Raw genomic sequence first — 18,054 nt, forward strand, 5'->3', positions numbered from 1 at the left:
GCACAAAAATAAAATAAATCTGGGATTCCTCCCATCTCCTTCCCACGCAGCACCAGTGGGTGCTCTGAATCGCATGTTTTACATTTCTCTCCCACTAGCCCTGCCCCAGCTGATGCCATTTACACAGAAGCCAGCCATCCCTGTGCTGAGCAGCTAATGGGTTCTCAGCTCCAGCAGAGTGCTGATCAGTGCTAGTACTGGCATTGCAGGGATATTAACTCCTCCCCCAGCCTCCCAGGGGAGAGGATGGATGGTTTCTCTGGATGCAGCGTGAGTAGGTGCTTTGGTGATAGATACCATTAAACATTCCTTGATAAATCTGCACATGCAAAGAGGATTTGTGGACATACACTGGATGCAGCCAGCCAACTGTATCTGTGTAAGCAGATACACAGGTTGCTTTTGAACATTTGGTCCTTGACACTATTTTACTTGTTTCGCGAGTGAACAGGCTAGCCTGGCTGTGCTCCAAAAATCACCTGGTGTGGCTCAGACTTCAGAGTTATTTTACAATCTGCTGTTTTCATGTGAAATTTGAGTGTTTGAGGAGACTTGTAAAAGAGGAGCTGGGTGGTCATTTGCAAAGGGAGCAGAACTCGAACTTCCTCTAACAAATAGTTCATGTGGACTGGCATAACATGAATGACCCACTCCAGTACAGTCAGGCACTGAGTTTCGCGATGTTAGTGTGATCTGGGACACAATTATTTGTGTCACACAAAACCTCTGCTGCAGTATATTAACTACCATGTAACATGCTTATTCTCTTCTAAAGCGAGCATTAAATCAGCCTTGTCCTGATTAGGAAATGAAGTTGTGTTTGACAACACATTAGTTCACATGATTTTAATCACAACTGTGCATCTAGTGTAGACTGTTTAACACCTTGACAACATATTACAGTCAAACCTGCCTTAGGGACCACCTTAGAAGAGAGACCACCTGTCACGAGCGACTACTTGCAGAGGCCACGGAACACCACCGCTCTCTGGTGTGCAAACCTTTGAAGAAAGACCACCTCTTACAAGCGACCACTTTTGCTAACTCCCATGAGTGGTCACTCTTGGCAGGTTTTACTGTAGCTAGTGGAAGGCATAGTCAACCTTAGACTCCCACTTACAATCAGTACAGACCAGCTGACACATGTTTAAAGCTGTGTAAATAGAGTTAATCAAAGATTTTCAAATTATTGATTAACTTTTTAAAAATGTTTTTCAACCAATGTATAGAGTGGCTGAATTTTTTTTAAACGAAGATGGCAAAGTTATAGCAAAAAATGTTTTACTTTTTCCAACCAGCTGTAGTGTTAAACAGTGCCTATACTAAGTGCAAAATTGTGATTAAAATCACATTAGCTAACATGCTTTCAAATACGACCTAATTCCAAAATTTTAGGCTTGGTCTACACACAGATTTTGTACCAGTTTAGCTATTCCAGTTAGAGGTGTGAATTTTTAAAAACCGGAATAGTTATACTAGTCCAACCATTAGTTTGGAAGCAGTTATACTGGCGTAATGGTGCCTTGTACAGGTATCGCATATTTCCCTTCCTGTATGGGAATCAGCTATACCAGTATAAACACATTTCTATCAGTGTAACCCACAGTAGAGGGGTTGTGCTGCTGAAACTATACTGGTATGGTTAAGGTGGTGCAACTTTTGCATGTGGGCAAGAGGCCTTAGTGTCTATTTTGGAAGCAGGGAGAGTGTTTGGGGAAAACAGATGTGCACGAAGCGGCCAGTATGTGTGATGTTGGTGCAGGTCTCATGTGCAGAAATAACTGTTTGAACATTACAAGCATCACCTGCTGTTGTTACAAGTAACACCTAGAATTACTATGACTGAAAGAGATTAGAGAAAAGTCTCTCTTTTTCTTGTCTGTTTGTTATTAGTTGGTGCATTTGACAGCCCTTCAATTAACTAGTCAGTCAATCACTTATCCCTGTTTTGCCTTCTATGCAGCAACAGGGGAGTAAGAAATAATTTATGTAACCGGGAAACGTAACTGTAAATATTACAAAAATTGGCAGGGAGACTAAGGAGTAAGAACAGAATCTTAAATTATTTGTCATTTTCTTGATATTGACTAGAGTCCGACTACTGAACAGATAACAGAAAGGGCCTTTTCTTACCCCAGCTCAATATAGTAGACCTATAGGTTCAAATCAGCCTTAACAACCATACCTACACACAACCTGATTTGCATATATGCCCAGTAACCACATCTGAGAAGTCTGGTGGTTGGCTGTCTACGTGACCTACACATTCAACTGCAGTTTGCACACACAAATCGGAGGTTTTGCTCATGCAAACACATGGGTGAAACAATTGTAGCTGTCTTTCTAGTGGCTGGGTTGGGGCCACTTTGAAAATGTGTCAGTTACTTTGCAGCCTCACAGTACATTTCCCATGGACAGCTCATTCATTCGGGTGACGGCCAATGTAAATATTTTTGCATCACAGCTAAATTGCTCTTGTCTCATAGTTAAATATCATGTTGCTTTCTAAAATATGTGAACTGAGTGGACAATTATGATTTCCATGCAAAGAGGAGAAGAACCCCAGCCTCTTCAGTCTAGTTGACTTATTTTAGATTACGAAAAACCAGAAAGGAAGAGCTAATATAAAATCTCCATGAGACAGAAAGCAGAGTTTGTATCTCGCTCCTTGAGATCATTCATCCAACCCAAAGGCCTGCTCTAACTAGGGCATTACTTAACTATTATGTGGACTACTTGTAATGGAATCATAGCTACACCACAGCGAGAGGTTTTTTAACATTTACATCAGTGCTTAACACTGCAGATTTTAAGTAAATCTGGCTGAAAAATGTGACCTGACAGCTCTGTATAAATTTTTTAAAGTTAAAAAAAAAGTTTGAATGAAATAAAAATTGTTGTACTGAAAACTAATTTTCAGACAGGTTTTCAGTGTCTAATTTTCAGCATGTCTCATGGGGATGGGGCAAAGTTGGCCTACACTGTCATGCGTATGGCAAGATGATGACAACATGTCAGTCCCAGTTATTCAGAGATGTAATTTTTTTTAAATGGTGGTTAAGTCACTTCAGAAGAACTAATTAGGGGCAAACCCTGAAAGTTTGGATTCAATCAGGATGAGCACAGAAAAGTTCAAATGCTAGATCTTTAGCTGGTTTAAGTTGACAGAGATCCACTGAAGTCCATTAAGCAATGCTGATTTACACCAGCTGATGATCTGTCTCCTGTCAGATGTTTATCCAAATCTTAGCTGAAGTAGCCGAAGCGGAGATGGTCTTGACCCCAAATCCCAGAGGTAAATGCCACTGTTTTTTGGTAATTCCAGATCTGGAGCAGTCCTATCTCTAGCCTCACCCTCTTTACTTAGCACAATTGGAATGAAAACTTTACTGCAGCCTCCCTCACAAATTATTTGCATCTCTGCTTCCACTGTGAGCCAAAAGTTTGTTTATTTTTTTAACCCAAATACTCATTCCATAGTCACTTCTGGAAAGAAAATGAGCCAAGGTTTCGCAGGCAGGGAAAGGTCTTATTCTTTTTCTGGACCCGTTCACCATCCCTTATACAAAACTGCATGAGCTTTTAGGAGAGTCAATAGTCTCCACTATACAAGGACGATTTCTGAAAAGAAGTGTAGTTCTACTCAATGTTCAAGCTTCTGGATGCCCCGAGTTATCACGCTCCCGCTCCCGCTGCAGCCCAAGGGTTAATGTCTGTAATTCTCTTGTGAATAACTATACTCACTGTTTAAAAAAAGCTAAATCTGGGTCACGTGGACTCTTTCTAAAGCAAATATCAGGTCAGTGGGAGAGGGAGATCATGCATATGGGATGCTGAGTTCCCCTTAAGGATCTTTGGAAATACGCAAGACTCCTGCAACTGGTTTGGCACAATCCCTTTAAAATGAAAAGTGCCAGAATAGCGGAGATAATGCTCGAATATAAATAGCACTCAAGTTTTTTCAAGTGACAGTTTTGCCTGTGTTTTGAGAAGGACTTTGAGGCTTGTCTACACAGGCAAATTGACCAGCATAGCTATCCCAGAGTAACTATACCATGATAGCTATTCCAGAATATCTCCCTTGTGTGGACACTATTTCAAAATAAAAGTGGTTTTATTCTAGAATCATTACTCTGCTTTGGAAGTAGATTAATTATTCTGGAATAAAAGTGATTTTACTCCAGAATAGAATGTCCACATAGGGGAGTTTTACTGGAATAGCTAAATTATACCAGAATAGCTATAGCAGAATAGTTATGCCAGTCAATTTCCTTGTGTAGGCAAGACCTGATAGTCTGTCAGAGAATGTATGAGGTCAGGTACTAAGGGCTTGTCTACACAGGGGAAACTGATCAACATAGTTTAGTCTGGAATAGCTATTCTGGTATAATTTAGCTCTTAGAATGCCCACTGGCAGATATTCTATTCCAGCATAAAAGTGATATTATTCCAGAATACAGTCATTTCTGTTTCAGAATATTGTCCACACAGGGTGTTATTCTGGCATTGCTACAGCAAAATAGTTATTGTGGTCAATTTCCCTTGTGACAAAGCTCTGTCCTTGTCTCCGTAGGTCCCGTGTTTCCTGGTGGATTTCGCTAGTCTCAGAGGCTCACTGTGACCCTCCACGTAACCCTTCTCTCTCTAGAGACAAGGGTCACAGTCTACTGAGCCATTTTCATCATAAGCCTGTGAGGGAGGTGAGGAGAAGCTATCCTCCCTTGCACAGTCTCTGTTGTCTCCCAGTCTCAGTGATTAATCGGCGGGGGGGTGCGGGGGGGGGAAGGAGGGAGCCTGGGCCTGCCCTCTAGTCCAGCCCAGGGACCCTAATAATATCAGCTATGGTAGCTGACCTTTTAGAAACATGACACGTACAATTCCCTGGGCTACTTCTCCACAGAAGCCCCCACTTCCTCAAGCTCCACTTCACCCTTACCTCAGGGCCTCCTTCCTTGTGCCTGATATGGTGCATACTGCTCAGTCTCTCCAACAGCACAGCTTCCTCCCACAGCTCCTGACATCCACACGCACCTGACTAACTGGGAGGCTTTTAACTAGTTTCAGCCAGTCCCTGATTGGCTTCAGGTGTCCCAATCAACCTAGCATTCTCCCTGCCTTCTGGAAAGTTCTTAATTGGCCCCAGGTGTCTTAATTGACCTGGAGCAGCTGCAATTTAACTTATCCTCGTACCAGGGATTTGTTTAGCCTGGAGCTAATATATCCATCTCCCACTACTTTTCTATAGCCATCTGGCTTTGCCCCATCACACCCTGTGTAGACAAGTCCTAAGATTTCACACCTCCAGGGCAGTTTTGAAACACTGGGCCAGGTCCTAAACTGATTTAAATTAGCAGAACTCCACTGACATCAAGGGTGTGGAGGGCCCCCCGGTACAGTGCTAGGATAACTGCTGCATGTCACCTCCTGCAAGAGCTTGCAGGATAGGTGGCAGGTGGCCAGGTCTAGACGGGGCTCAGCCCTCACCCCCCAATCTCTCTCTGCCTCAGCAGCTTAGCTAGGGGTAGGCCACTGCTCGACAAATTAGCACCAGGCATAGTGCTTAAAGTGAGGCTATAGTGCGGGGATTTTGCAATCTGGTGCATGGAGTCCTGCTGCTCCCAATCTCAGCCTCTACTCTGCACCCCCTTGGACACAGGCTCTGCCACATGGGGCAGAATCCAGGACTGGGAGCAGGAGTCCATGTGCCAGGTCACAACACTACTCAAATTTGGCCCAGCTGCCCCTCCATGATGTCAGTGGGGAAGGGACTCCGCTGTTACGCCCCCTACCCGCAGCTCTGGTTATTGCCAATGGCTGGAGGGGTGAGGGCTGGCCACAATCCAATGGGCTGTGGGAGCTGGGAGCCAATGGGAAGGGAGAAAGCAGGACCACATGGCATGGAGCTGAGCCCCGTCCTGCATGAGTGACGGAGAGGGAGCTGGGTCAATGAGTGACATTGTGACCTGGTTCATGGGCTCCCAGTCCCGGGTTCTGGTCCCTTCCCCATTGATACAGGCTCTGGCTCCATCCCACCCCAATCTGGTTACTCCCTCCCCACTGGCAGAGGTGAGCCCTGTCCCCACCCCCAAACTGGAAGCCGGCCAGAACCTCAGTGGCTCTCAGCTCCCAAACAAACAATTGGCCAATGGGAAGGCGGTAACTAGAGGTGAGTGCCATGGACTGGAGCCGGCACCTGTGTTGATGGGGAAGCGGAGCCAAGCACGGCGGTCTGAGGCAGTAGCAGCTTTACTAAAGACCTGTCTTAATCTTTACTGGTGCTCAGATTTGGGTGGGCCTGGGTGCTGACTGGGAGGGCTGTGGCCCACTCAGGCCCACCCATGGCTGCATTCCTGCTTAGCCCCTCTGAATATTTTCACAGCTGCCTATGTCTCTCAGCATACAGGGCATGCTAGGGGCACAAGGAAGCATCACCACCTAGCTTGGCTAGTCTTGAGGAGTGATGTGGGGGAGGCGATGAGAGGCAAAATACAGCTGGGGACCGTTGCAGCCACACTTTAGGTTGATCTCACATGTTGGTTTCAATGGCACACTGCTGATATACACTAGCTGAGGATCTGGCTAGGGTTGCCAGGTGTCTGGTTTTCAATCGGAACGCCCGGTTGAAAAAAGACCGTGACAGCTCCGGTCAGCACTGCTGACCGGGCCATTAAAAGTCTGGTCGGCGGTGCAGTGGGGCTCCCTGCCTGCAGTGACTCCACATGGCTCCTGGAAGCAGTAGCATGTCCCCCCTCTGGCTTCTACATGTAGGGGCAACCAGGGGGCTCTGCACGCTGCCCCGCCCCAAGCCCCAGCTCTGCAGCTCCCATTGGCTGGGAACTGCAGCCAATGGGAGCTGTGGGGGCAGTGCCTGCGGATGGGGAAGCGTGCAGAGCCACCTGGCTGTACCTCCACGTGGGAGCTGGAGTGGGGACATGCTGCCGCTTCTAGGAGATGCCTGAGGTAAGTGCCGCCTGGAGCCTGCACCCCTGATCTCCTCCCATGCTCCAACCCCCTGCCCCAGCCCTGATACCCCTCCCTACACCCCAAACTCCTCATCCCCAACCCCACCCAGAGTCTGCACCCCCAGCAAGAGCCCTCACACCCCCCTGCCCCAGCCCGGACCCCCCTCCTGTACCCCAAATCCCTCATCCCTGGCCCCACACCAGAGCCTACACACCCAGCCAGAGCCCTCACCCCCCTGCACCCAACCCCCCTGCCCCAGCCCGGAGTCCTCTCCCATACTCCGAACCCCTCATCCCTGGCCCCACCCCAGAGCTCGTACCCCCAGCTCACAGCTCCCTCCCGCACCCCGAACTCCTCATTTCTGGCCCCACCCTGGATCCCACATCCCCAGCTCATAGCCCGTACCCCCTCCCACACCCCAACCCCCTGCCTCAGCCCAGAACCTCTTCCCATACTCTGAACCCCTCGGCTCCACCCCTCCCAGCCAGGAGCCCCCTCCTGCACCCCAAACTCCTCATCCCTGTCCCCACCCCAGAGCCCGCATCCCCAGCCGGAGCCCTCACCCCTTCTCGCATCCCAAACCACTGACTCAACCTGGAACCCCCTCCCGCACTCTGAACTCCCCATTTCTGGCCCCACCTCAGAACCCACACCCCCAGCTGGAGCCCTCACCCCCTCCTGCACCTCAACCCCCTGAGCCAGCCCGGTGAAAATAAGCAAGCAAGCGAGGGTGGGGAGAGCGAGCAACAGAGGGAAAGGGAGATGGATTGAATGGGGGATGGGCCCTCAGAGGAGGGGCGGGGCAGGGAGCAGGGCAAGGGTGTTTGGTTTTGTCCTAGTACAAAGTTGGCAACCCAATATCTGGCCAATAGCATCCAACTTGCATCCATAATTGTACTCAGTATCTGAGATCTAGAAAGCCGGTGGTGTTAATGGAATTCCCTAAACCTGCATCAGGTTACAAAAAAACTCTCTCTGATCTGCCCAAATAAAGAAACGCACTGCTTGATGCTTCTAAACCAGCATACACGCCTTGGGCCTGCTACTATTCCCATTTCAGTTAATAGGAGCAAGATCTGGTCTTCAGTTTGCTTCCATGATCTGAACAGATGGATAAATGACTTGAATTATGTGGTGTCTTTCCCCGCGCAATAGGCATTGTCACATCACGAATGAAGTTCTTTCTTCCTGACAAATCAAGAAACCGGAACCTCAAACAGCTATCTGGTATGGGGAATCCAGCAGTGCAGTACCTAGGAAAGGTGATCTGTAAAAATACTCTCCATTTTAAATACCTCTGGTCCTTGACTGTACCATGCATGAGTGCTGCTGTAATCAGATAGTGCTTTGGAAAGCTCAATAGAGCCAACATAGTAAGAGCTTATATTAGTTATATATTCCGGAATTTAACATGTTCATGCTGAACTGGTGGGTACAAAAATCACCTTAGAACATTCAAAGGGCAGATAAAAAGCCCGTGGCGGTTCTATTAATATGCAGATTATACTAGAGCCTGATTGAAGAATAAAATATAATTCAGAACAACTTCTTTCAATAGGTTAACCTAGCAATGAATCACTGCAAAACTGGATTCGTGCCCTTTCTGCCTCGTTCTCTCACTTCATGCCAGCCAGGAAATAGAGAAGCAGGCTACATGCTTCAGGTGAGCGTGTATAGCTCAGCAGGCGGAGGGCAAGGCGGACTAATGCTGGCTGCTCTTCCTTTCCTCCTCCTGAAGTTGATCAAGCAAAAATCCCTACATCATCCCTAATTGACGAGAGAGGGTCCAATTCTGTGCTGATTCCCACCGATGGCCACGTGGGTGCTCAGGGTGCAAAAAGAGCAGAGTTTGGCCCACAGGTGCCCTCATCATTCACAAATTTACTTCCCTTCCTTTCAAACCTGCGCAGGCATCACTTGATAACTATTCTAGAGCACTCCACCAGGTTGTGCACGACTGTGTCAGGCACCGCACATATAGACAATGAATGGACATTCTCCACACCCAAGAGATTACAATCCAAAGTAACTCAGACTATATTGTTGTATAGTTGTATGCTGTTTTGGAGAGTGCATTGTAATTACACTCACATATAGAACCATAGAAATGGAGGGCTGGAAGGGACCTTGAGAGGTCATCAAGTCCAGGCCCCTGCACTGAGGCAGGACCAAGTAAACCCAGTCCTAGACCATCCCTAATAGGTATTTGTCTAACTTCTTCTTAAAAACCTTCAGTGATGGAGATTCCACAGCCTCCCTTGGAAGCCTATTCCAGAGCTTAATTATCCTGATATTAAGAAAATCTTTCTAAATATCTAAATCGCCCGGGCCTCAGATTAAGCCAATTACTTCTTGTCCCACCATGGAGAACAACTGATCCCCATCCTCTATATATTCTTTATATAAAATCATGTACAGTACATTGAACACTCTGTGCTAATATTTTAGTACAAGGCCAAATTCTGAGTTACACTTATACAGCTCCGTACAGAGGGTGGTCCAGGGGCTAGGGCACTAGCCTGGGGACCAACGTTCAATTCCCTGCTCTGCCAAAGACATCCCGCGTTACCCCGGGCAAATCACTTAATCTCTCTGTGCCTCACTTCCCCCTGTGTAACTAAACAGGATTTGGCTCATTATATGTATGAAAAATGACTTCACTCTGTTTATATTGCAGTGTAGACCATAGGTGCTTAGCTTTGGAACAGCGGGCGAGTGGTCAAGCTAACGAGAATATGGAATCGGTGACAAACAGTTGTAGAGGCTTTTTTTTTTTTTGCTGAATTAAGGTTTAATTTAAAGAATTTAATTTTCTAGCCTAAGTCGGAATTCCTAACTATTCATTTACAAAAGTTAGCTTCATAGTTCCAAACTCTTGCCTAGATAAGCTGATGTTTGTGGTGGTTTGACAGCTGTTTTTATATGGGGGGAGAATAAGCTGAGGACGGCGGCGTGATCATGTAATAACACTGAAAATTTCTTTTTAGCTAAAGAAGCTTCAGCTCAATCCATGTGGTAACGTAACCTCTGCATAATAAAACGACACCTAATCTATCCAAATAAAAGCTATAATTACGTAGTTTAAGTGTTCACGCACTGTAAGTTATTAAAAAAATACATATTAAGCCCAAAAGGACCATAATATTGATAGCCTTCAGGTTCAAGAATTGTGTGATAAATTCATGTATTGCAACAACTAATGGAAGTATAGCGAAGGCATTTTTCATTCAGTTCAATATTACAGTGTTGGTTACTATAAACTTATTGGCAGTCACCAAATTACATTATTGTAAGTGGTTTTATAAATTCCGTTTAGCTGAATATAGTGGCAGTTAGATCTTGGAAGAAATGCTTTACTAGTTGTAAGACAGATCCTATTAGAAGTTGTGGATATCATCCATAAATAGAAGACTCATTCTACTAAAGACTGACCAAAATAACTTCTTCTTAGATGCAGCTGCTGCCTACAGGATATACCCACACAAACAAACAAAACCATTACCTGGTGTCAAAACATTCAATAGTTAATGTACCTGAATAAGGTTAACAAAGTCAGATTTGTTTTGATCGTCTTTTTGAACTCAAACTCTAGTTTAAGGGTCTTGTAAAACTTCAAATTCCACCAGGTTTAGCCACTCCTACTTATGATGTTATATAAGCATGCATCTGGTGAATTGTGAAGCATGAAGTTGAAGGTATAATGAGACATCCTGCAGTATGTAAAAGAGGAAGGATTGTCCTGCGGCGAAGGGGTAAGCTTGAGGGTGATATTTTGTACTGTGCATCTAAAAGGAGCAGCACAGAACTTGCTGCCCAGGGGAGGGGACTTTAAGCCACCTTTATGCGTTCCCAATCCTGAGCTGCTCTGGGGCCTGAAGAGGCACCCCAGTGTGACTTATAGAATCGTAGGACTGGAAGGCACCTCGCGAGGTAATAGAGTCCAGTCCTCTGCATTCATGGCAGGACTAAGTATTATCTAGACCATCCCTGACAGGTGTTTGTTTAACCTGCTCTTAAAAATCTCCAGTGATGGAGATTCCACATTATGGCCGTCTCCTTCGGTGCCTGTATTAGAGGAATTCTCTCCCAGCCAGAGCTGCGACTTTTAAAGCCCCTTTTTACTCCACTCTTGCTGTCACTGTTACCTGGTGTAAAGGGGCTAGAGCAGAGGGCCAGGATCTCACTCTAGGGGTCTGGAGATCCATCAGTTGTCTCCTGCTCTGCGCAGACATTTTATGGACAAGTCATAGGCTATATTTGTGCCTCAGTTTCCTCATCTACAAAACAGGGATAATATTTAGCTAATAGTGAGAAGAGTTTGTAAAATATGTAGTGAAAGGCACCATGCTGGCATGCACTTACTAATTCTAACCCTTGTGAGATAGATTGCATAATATACTGCCTCAAATCATAGTCAGCTCTCACATCCGGGCCCTCAGCCTGAGCCGTGTATAGAACAAGGGAAAAGTGAATGAACTGAGCATATTGTGAGGCATTTAGCCAAGGACTAATTGCTCTCAACCGCCTGAGAACTGCAAGGAATGCTTGTGGAGAGTTACCACTTTTATATATTTTTTTCAGTGTGATTAATTGTATGCGTTTATCCAGATACCTGTAGTATTCCAAGCCTGATTAGGTAATCAAACATATCATTTTATACAGGATATTTAATAAAATATTATAACAATATCTCACAAAAATGAACCAAACAAGTACCATTATGATGGAGGCTAAAATTCCGGGATAAACATCCCAGCTTTTGGGCTTACAGGATCAACCCAGCTATTACAGTCGTAGGGGTAACCCAGATATCATAGTCGAAGGCTTTTTCAGAGCAAAGTTTGCTAATTTTAACAAAGTCCTTTTGCTCTGCACTGATCCCGAGGCACTTCTGAAGGTTTGCTTAAAGCAGCCTGCAGTACTTTTGCGGCATGGACAAACATCCTCTATAGAATGGGTCGAAGCCCATTTCATTTATGACTAAACCAAATGCCTGTCTGGAGCCTCTGAAACTGAGAGGCTACCGTATTTACCTACCCACATGCCACAGTTTGGGGACTAGATTCGTAGCTGGTATAAGCTGGCCTAGCTCTGTGGATTCCAATGGAGTCACGCTAATCTCCACCAAGTGAAGGTCTGGCTCTGGGCGTTTAAACGAGGATACAATGGTACCATGGCATTGAATCTTGAAGACTAAGAGACAATTAGATTTTTCCCCCTTCCAATCCTTGACGTGGGTCAGGCAGGCCCGATAACATTTTGGTTGGCTGCCTGCAGTTCTATATAATTGACCACCACACTAAATGAAGGGGATACCCAAGAGTCTCCTGGTTTTCTCTGCTCCCACCGAAGCCAACAAAAGTGTGGTATCACCCCTCCAACAGGATCCACGATCCAGGATGAACCTCTGCTGCCAAAGCAGCATTTTATCTGGCTGTGCTTTGCTTCAGGAGCAACCAAGTCCTGATTTGTCCGGAGAGCATAAAAAAAGCAGTCACCAGAAATCCCCCGGTGTTCATCCAGGGTGAAAACACCCAGAAAACAGGCTAATCAAGTGCACTCGGATCCTCCCTACCCTCTAGGGTTTTCCTACACGGGAATAAGATCTGTCTTGACCTACCCCTAAAGTTTTGGTTTTTAGAGTCCCATGGCTTCTTCGCAATCCTTCTAGAAAGGGTCTAGCAGTGGTAAGAACGATCTGTGGAATATCAGGCATAGAGGTATGTGGCATAGAACCAGAAGAGCTGGTTCTCCATCATCTCCTGCAAGAGGCCCCAGTTTAGAAGGCATGCTGGGGCCAGGAGTGGATGTGGTTGTGGTATTCCTACATCTCACCTAGGGTGACCAGATGTCCTGATTTTATAGGGACAGTCCCGATTTTTGGGTCTTTTTCTTATATAGGCTCCTATTACCCCCCACCCCCTGTCCCGATTTTTCATACTTGCTGTCTAGTCACCCTAATCTCACCTATTGTTTGCAGAACAATGACCATAGAGACTGTTTCAATCAGATCACAAGTTAGGGCAGCCCACAGGGCAGCTGTAACCTATGCTGCTTGCTGCACCAGTACTATATAAGGGAATCATATTGTTCTCTCCCTTGGTCCTTGCGCCGGGCTCAGCACTGGTGCAGGGATGGATCGGGTCCATAGTCTCAACACATGTACATTTCCTCAGTACCAAATGCAAAGATATTTCATGTAAACATATATTGTCTTAATTCTGATCTCCCTGACTTTCCTTTGACTGTTACAGTTATTAGTCTTGCTCTATCAATGAGTCAAATAATAAAGGGAATAACACATTGTGACAAAGTTCCTGCTCTACCTTGGTGGGTCTTGCGCTTATTGGTGGATTTGCTCGCCTTGGAGATTCATGGCAGCCCTCAGCTTGGCCGTTTTTCTGAATTCACAGTCCAGGTCAACTCCTCCTTTGTCTGACCAGGAGTTGGGAGGATTTGGGGGGAACCCAGGCCCGCCCTCTACTCCGGGATCCAGCCCAGGGTTCTGTGGAATGCAGCTGTCTAGAGTGCCTCCTGGAACAGCTGTTGGGCTACAACTCCCTGGGCTACTTCCCCATGGCCTTCTCCCAACACCTTCTTTATCCTCACCATAGGACCTTTCTCCTGGTGTCTGATAATGCTTGTACTCCTCAGTCCTCCAACAGTCCTCCTCCTCATTCTCAGCTCCTAGTGCCTCTTGCTCCCAGCTCCTCACACGCACACCACAAACTGAAGTGAGCTCCTTTTTAAAACCCGGGTGCCCTGATTAGCCTCCCTTAATTGATTCTAGCAGCTTCTTGATTGGCTGCAGGTGTTCTAATCAGTCTGTCTGTCTTAATTGTCTCCAGAAGGTTCCTGATTGTTCTGGAACCTTCTCTGTTACGTTACCCAGGGAAAAGGGCCCTACTTAGCCTGGGGCTTATATATCTGCCTTCTATTACTCTCCTGTAGCTATCCTGCCCGACCCGGTCACAACATGTAATTATCCCATGCATCATTTGGGGAATATGTGCAATGATCCAGATCCTCAGCTGGTATAAATCAGCATGGCATCACTGATGTCAATATAGCAACACCACTTTACACCGGCGGAGTATCTGAACCAATAACACTACTTTATACAGTGTTACTTCCTCTAAGGATGATGATATTCTTATACCTAACTACATACACACAACAAAAAGACAGCGGAAAAAAATGAGGTTATCTGAAACCAGCTTTTCAAAAACACCAGTTGATAGGATTTCATGGGAAGCCCGAATTGGTTTGCTTGGAATCAGTTAAGATGGCAAAGAAGATACCCAGCTTGCAATAAGAAAGCAACAGAGATGCATGTTATCTTCCCAGCCAGAGCGTGATCCTGCATACCCTGTCACGTTGTGGTAGCCAGAAGTAATTCTCTCTCTGGGATCTAATGGCAGCCTGAACAAAATGGCAGATCATGTTGCCCCATAGGAATGCAATCATGTTATCTTCTGATAATGCAGGAGACAACGTGTGTCACCACTAGGTTTGTGGTGACAGTGATGGAGCATTTGCCTAGGCTGCAATCAATTACTTGGACTTAAATTCATTATGTCTAAAACCCACAGCACAGTTTACAGAAAATTATGATGGAGACTTAGAGATATATGAAAAGAATCCTGTCTGTAGCACAACTTGAAGTCTGCTCTTTGAGCATGTGCGTGTACAGAATGTATTACACACACACTGTACTCCATATACTGTGTGTGTGTATTACACTCCCTCGTATATATCATGCATGTGTTTTACATATAATGCACACACACAGTATAGTATAGTCATTTTAAAATAAACTTGAGCATGCTTGATGGAAGGACGGATCAAAAGCCTAATCCCGCCTGTTTTATTCAGATGACTAATCCCATCGAATTCCACAGGATCCCTTGGCTGAGTTAGTCCAGCAAGATTTGGCCCCAAATACAGAGTTTTCTTTTCTTCATTGGATACAAAAGCATCTCTGTGTGTGTGTGTCTTTCCCCCCCTTTCTTATGTGTATACAAGTATAAAGGCAATCTTTTCTACTTGCAGCAAAAATAAAAATTATTGGGCTGATTTTCAACTGGGCTGCAGCTCTCATGGGCTTCAATGGGAACTGCGATTGCTCAGTGCATTGGGAAAAAAACAGGCCATATTTTAATATATATAGTATATGTAAAAATTAGATCCACACCCCTTCTGCAGAGATATTCGTATAAGATTTACAATGCTATGTCTGCTTTATAATTTCACATGGCAATTAAACCTTTACACGCACATGCACACACATGTATACACACACACACACACACACACAGAGTCTCAAAAGCTAATGCTTCGATGCTAGAGTGACCGACACGATAAATATCTAAGCCAGCTATGCAGGCAGCAAGACCGCTTTTAATCCATGCAGTGCACACCCATATCTGGCATCGTATCATGTTGTATGAATAAATAACAGCATTTAATACGAATACACATGCACACCCTTCTGCATCTCTGCTACCTGCGCCATTTCAGTAACAATGTCCGGTGTCGGAGAAAGACACAGGATGAGGAACAGGCAGGACATGATTAGCTGAAAGAGAGGGAGGCTCCGGCAGTGAAAGCTGCTGCATGTCGGAGCAGGTTCTTCCCAGCTGCCAGGCGTGTGATCTGCATGTCTAATAATGAACAGATTTAGTCAGTCCATCACTTCTGGCATCAGTCCCTTACCTTGAAATGCTGTAGTTGAAGTATCTGGTCCTCAAGCTGTTGTCTCTTGCCTTCTATTTCTGTCTGCCTTTTCCTTTTTGCCTTGGGAAAATAAAGAGAGAGCACGTCAGAGCGATGGGTGCCTTAAGGACTGCGGATTCTTAAAAGAGAATTTAAGCAGCCAAGCACATCTGTACAGATGTCACCAATGCCATCCGCACAGACATTTCACCTGCTTCTCTGGCTGTGGGTATGCAGACAGCAGCATCCTGGCAACATGTCAGCTAAGGACCTGTTCACCGAGCAGGAGAAATTCTCCTCACTAACATTCAGCCATGGGAACAGCAAGTGAGTACACAGTCCTGGAGGGGGGAGAAACCCAGGCATACTAGCTAACAATGGAGTTAGAGGGACACAGATACGTGTGTGTATTTACCTATATTCTACAAGGTCAACATTAACGCTTGCTTGGTGCAAAGAATGACAATAACACTGTAAAGAAAGCGTGTGCTTGCATAACTGATAAAAGAGGGATAATACTAAGATTACAGACTACATCCTTCTCCCATTGGAGTCCGCGATAAGACTCCACCTGAGTTCAATGGGAACAGCTTCTCTTCAAAGCACTGTATTAACCCACCAGCCAGCTTCAATGCTGAGGCATTTAAAACACAAATGAAAAATATGTACTTTAAGCACTAATTGGCACCCTTCTTGGCAATCTTAGCAGAGAAAGCCTAGGACTGAGTTGACTGAATCACTTTCTCTCCCTTAAAAGGGTTCCATGACAGCAGAATTAGTCCAAACGTGAGGGGCTGTGAGTGCTTTTCAAAATCTCACTCACCCAGAACCTGGTGCTTTAGCAGGTCTGTAGATACAACATCCACTTCAGCAGGTAGTGGATCCTTCCTTCCCCCTACAGCAATGGACTACCGGCCTCCTCTTCTCAATCCCTTGCTGTTGCGAGGCAGCCACTGATAACCTCTTCCAGCTTTCCCTCACACCATCAACTGAAGCAGGCTCTTGGCCCTTTCTTCTGCCCCTCCTTCCACCTGGGTTGCTTCAGAGCAGTCCCCTCTTCGCAAATACATTGGGCAATGGGGGAATTGAGAGGAGATGGATGCAGAAAGACACAAATGCCCACACATTTTTACTGGGTCTGGTTTTCACATCCCTCCACCTGTGAAGCCCTATGTTTTTAGTTACCATGAGCCCAACTTCGCAAACGTTAAAGGAAGCCACTAAAAACTTCGAAAAGTGACCTCAAGTAGTTTTCACATACCAAAAAAAGTCACAACTTTGTATCTTGGGGCTTTGCAGTGATGGACACCAGTTCTGGGTGTCCCACTGAGATCCTGGGAATTCTCCTCTTTCCAGTGGTTCACACCTCTCATTTCTAGCCCTGCAGATATGTAGACAAAAGATGCCACTTGCCTGGGACTGAATCTTGCCCATCCTGGACCTTCAACAGGGGTAATTTTGAGGAAAATGTCCATGTTTATAGGGTGGAGGAGAAAACATTTTTTTAACAGGTTGATTAAAAAAAAAAGAAAGCTGCTTGGAACCACTCAGGGGTTTCAGATGTTAAAACAAACCCTGAGAGAGCTGGATTAATCAATAGAGGGCAGATAAGGTGGTCAAACAATTATGAACACTATATAAGTGACTTTGTAATTGGTTACATAGTTATCTCCTCTACATATTTAGTGAATTGTATTCCTACACACACACACACAAACTACATTATGTTTCCTTGAATATAAAATATCTTTTTCAAGTGGGCCTCTTATTTTAACAGACACTAATTTACTAAGGTTCTTGGTAACAAGAAAATAAAACACATGCTTTAAACAGGTTTATCCCAGACAATTTTATTTAAATCGGTGTCTAATTTTTATTCTATAACAAGTAAATACTATATTATTATTTCAGACAATAGAGTTAACGCGAATATCTTTTTTGATGGGAGTACAAGTTTAGTTGATAAAGATAATAATGTAATAATCTTAGGCTTCTATCAGGATTGGATTTAGTACCATGTGACATTTTGATTTAAAAAAACCCAAAACCATATAAAATTAATACAGCACATATTACATTGATTAAAAATGAGCTAACTGATGGGTCTCAAAATGTAATTGAAAATGGTGAATCATCATCAAGTTGGTGTGTTTCCAGTGGGGCCCTAAAGAGATCAGTTCTTGGCCCTTTGCTCTTTAACATTTGTATCAATGACCTGGAAGAAAACATAAAATCATCACTGATAAAGTTTAGAGATGACACAAAAATTGGGGGAGTGGTAAATAATAAAGAGGACAGGTCATTGATTCAGAGCAATCTTGATTTGTTGGTAAACTGTGCGCAAGCAAACAATATGTGCTTTAATACAGCTAAATG

General features: G+C 45.0%; 1 protein-coding gene across 4 annotated transcripts in view; it reads right to left on the bottom strand.

The window, feature by feature from the left end:
* The window catches only part of PALM2AKAP2 (PALM2 and AKAP2 fusion), a 388,863-nt gene that overhangs the window by 305,672 nt on the left and 65,137 nt on the right, over positions 1–18,054 (bottom strand). For all 4 annotated transcript variants that reach the window (XM_074953529.1, XM_074953530.1, XM_074953531.1 and 1 more), the window contains exon 2: positions 15,679–15,759. In XM_074953529.1, coding sequence (XP_074809630.1) covers positions 15,679–15,759 — 81 coding nt within the window. The remainder of the gene's footprint in view (positions 1–15,678; positions 15,760–18,054) is intronic.

Source organism: Natator depressus, chromosome 5, assembly GCF_965152275.1.
Source record: "Natator depressus isolate rNatDep1 chromosome 5, rNatDep2.hap1, whole genome shotgun sequence".
Taxonomy (NCBI): domain Eukaryota; kingdom Metazoa; phylum Chordata; order Testudines; family Cheloniidae; genus Natator; species Natator depressus.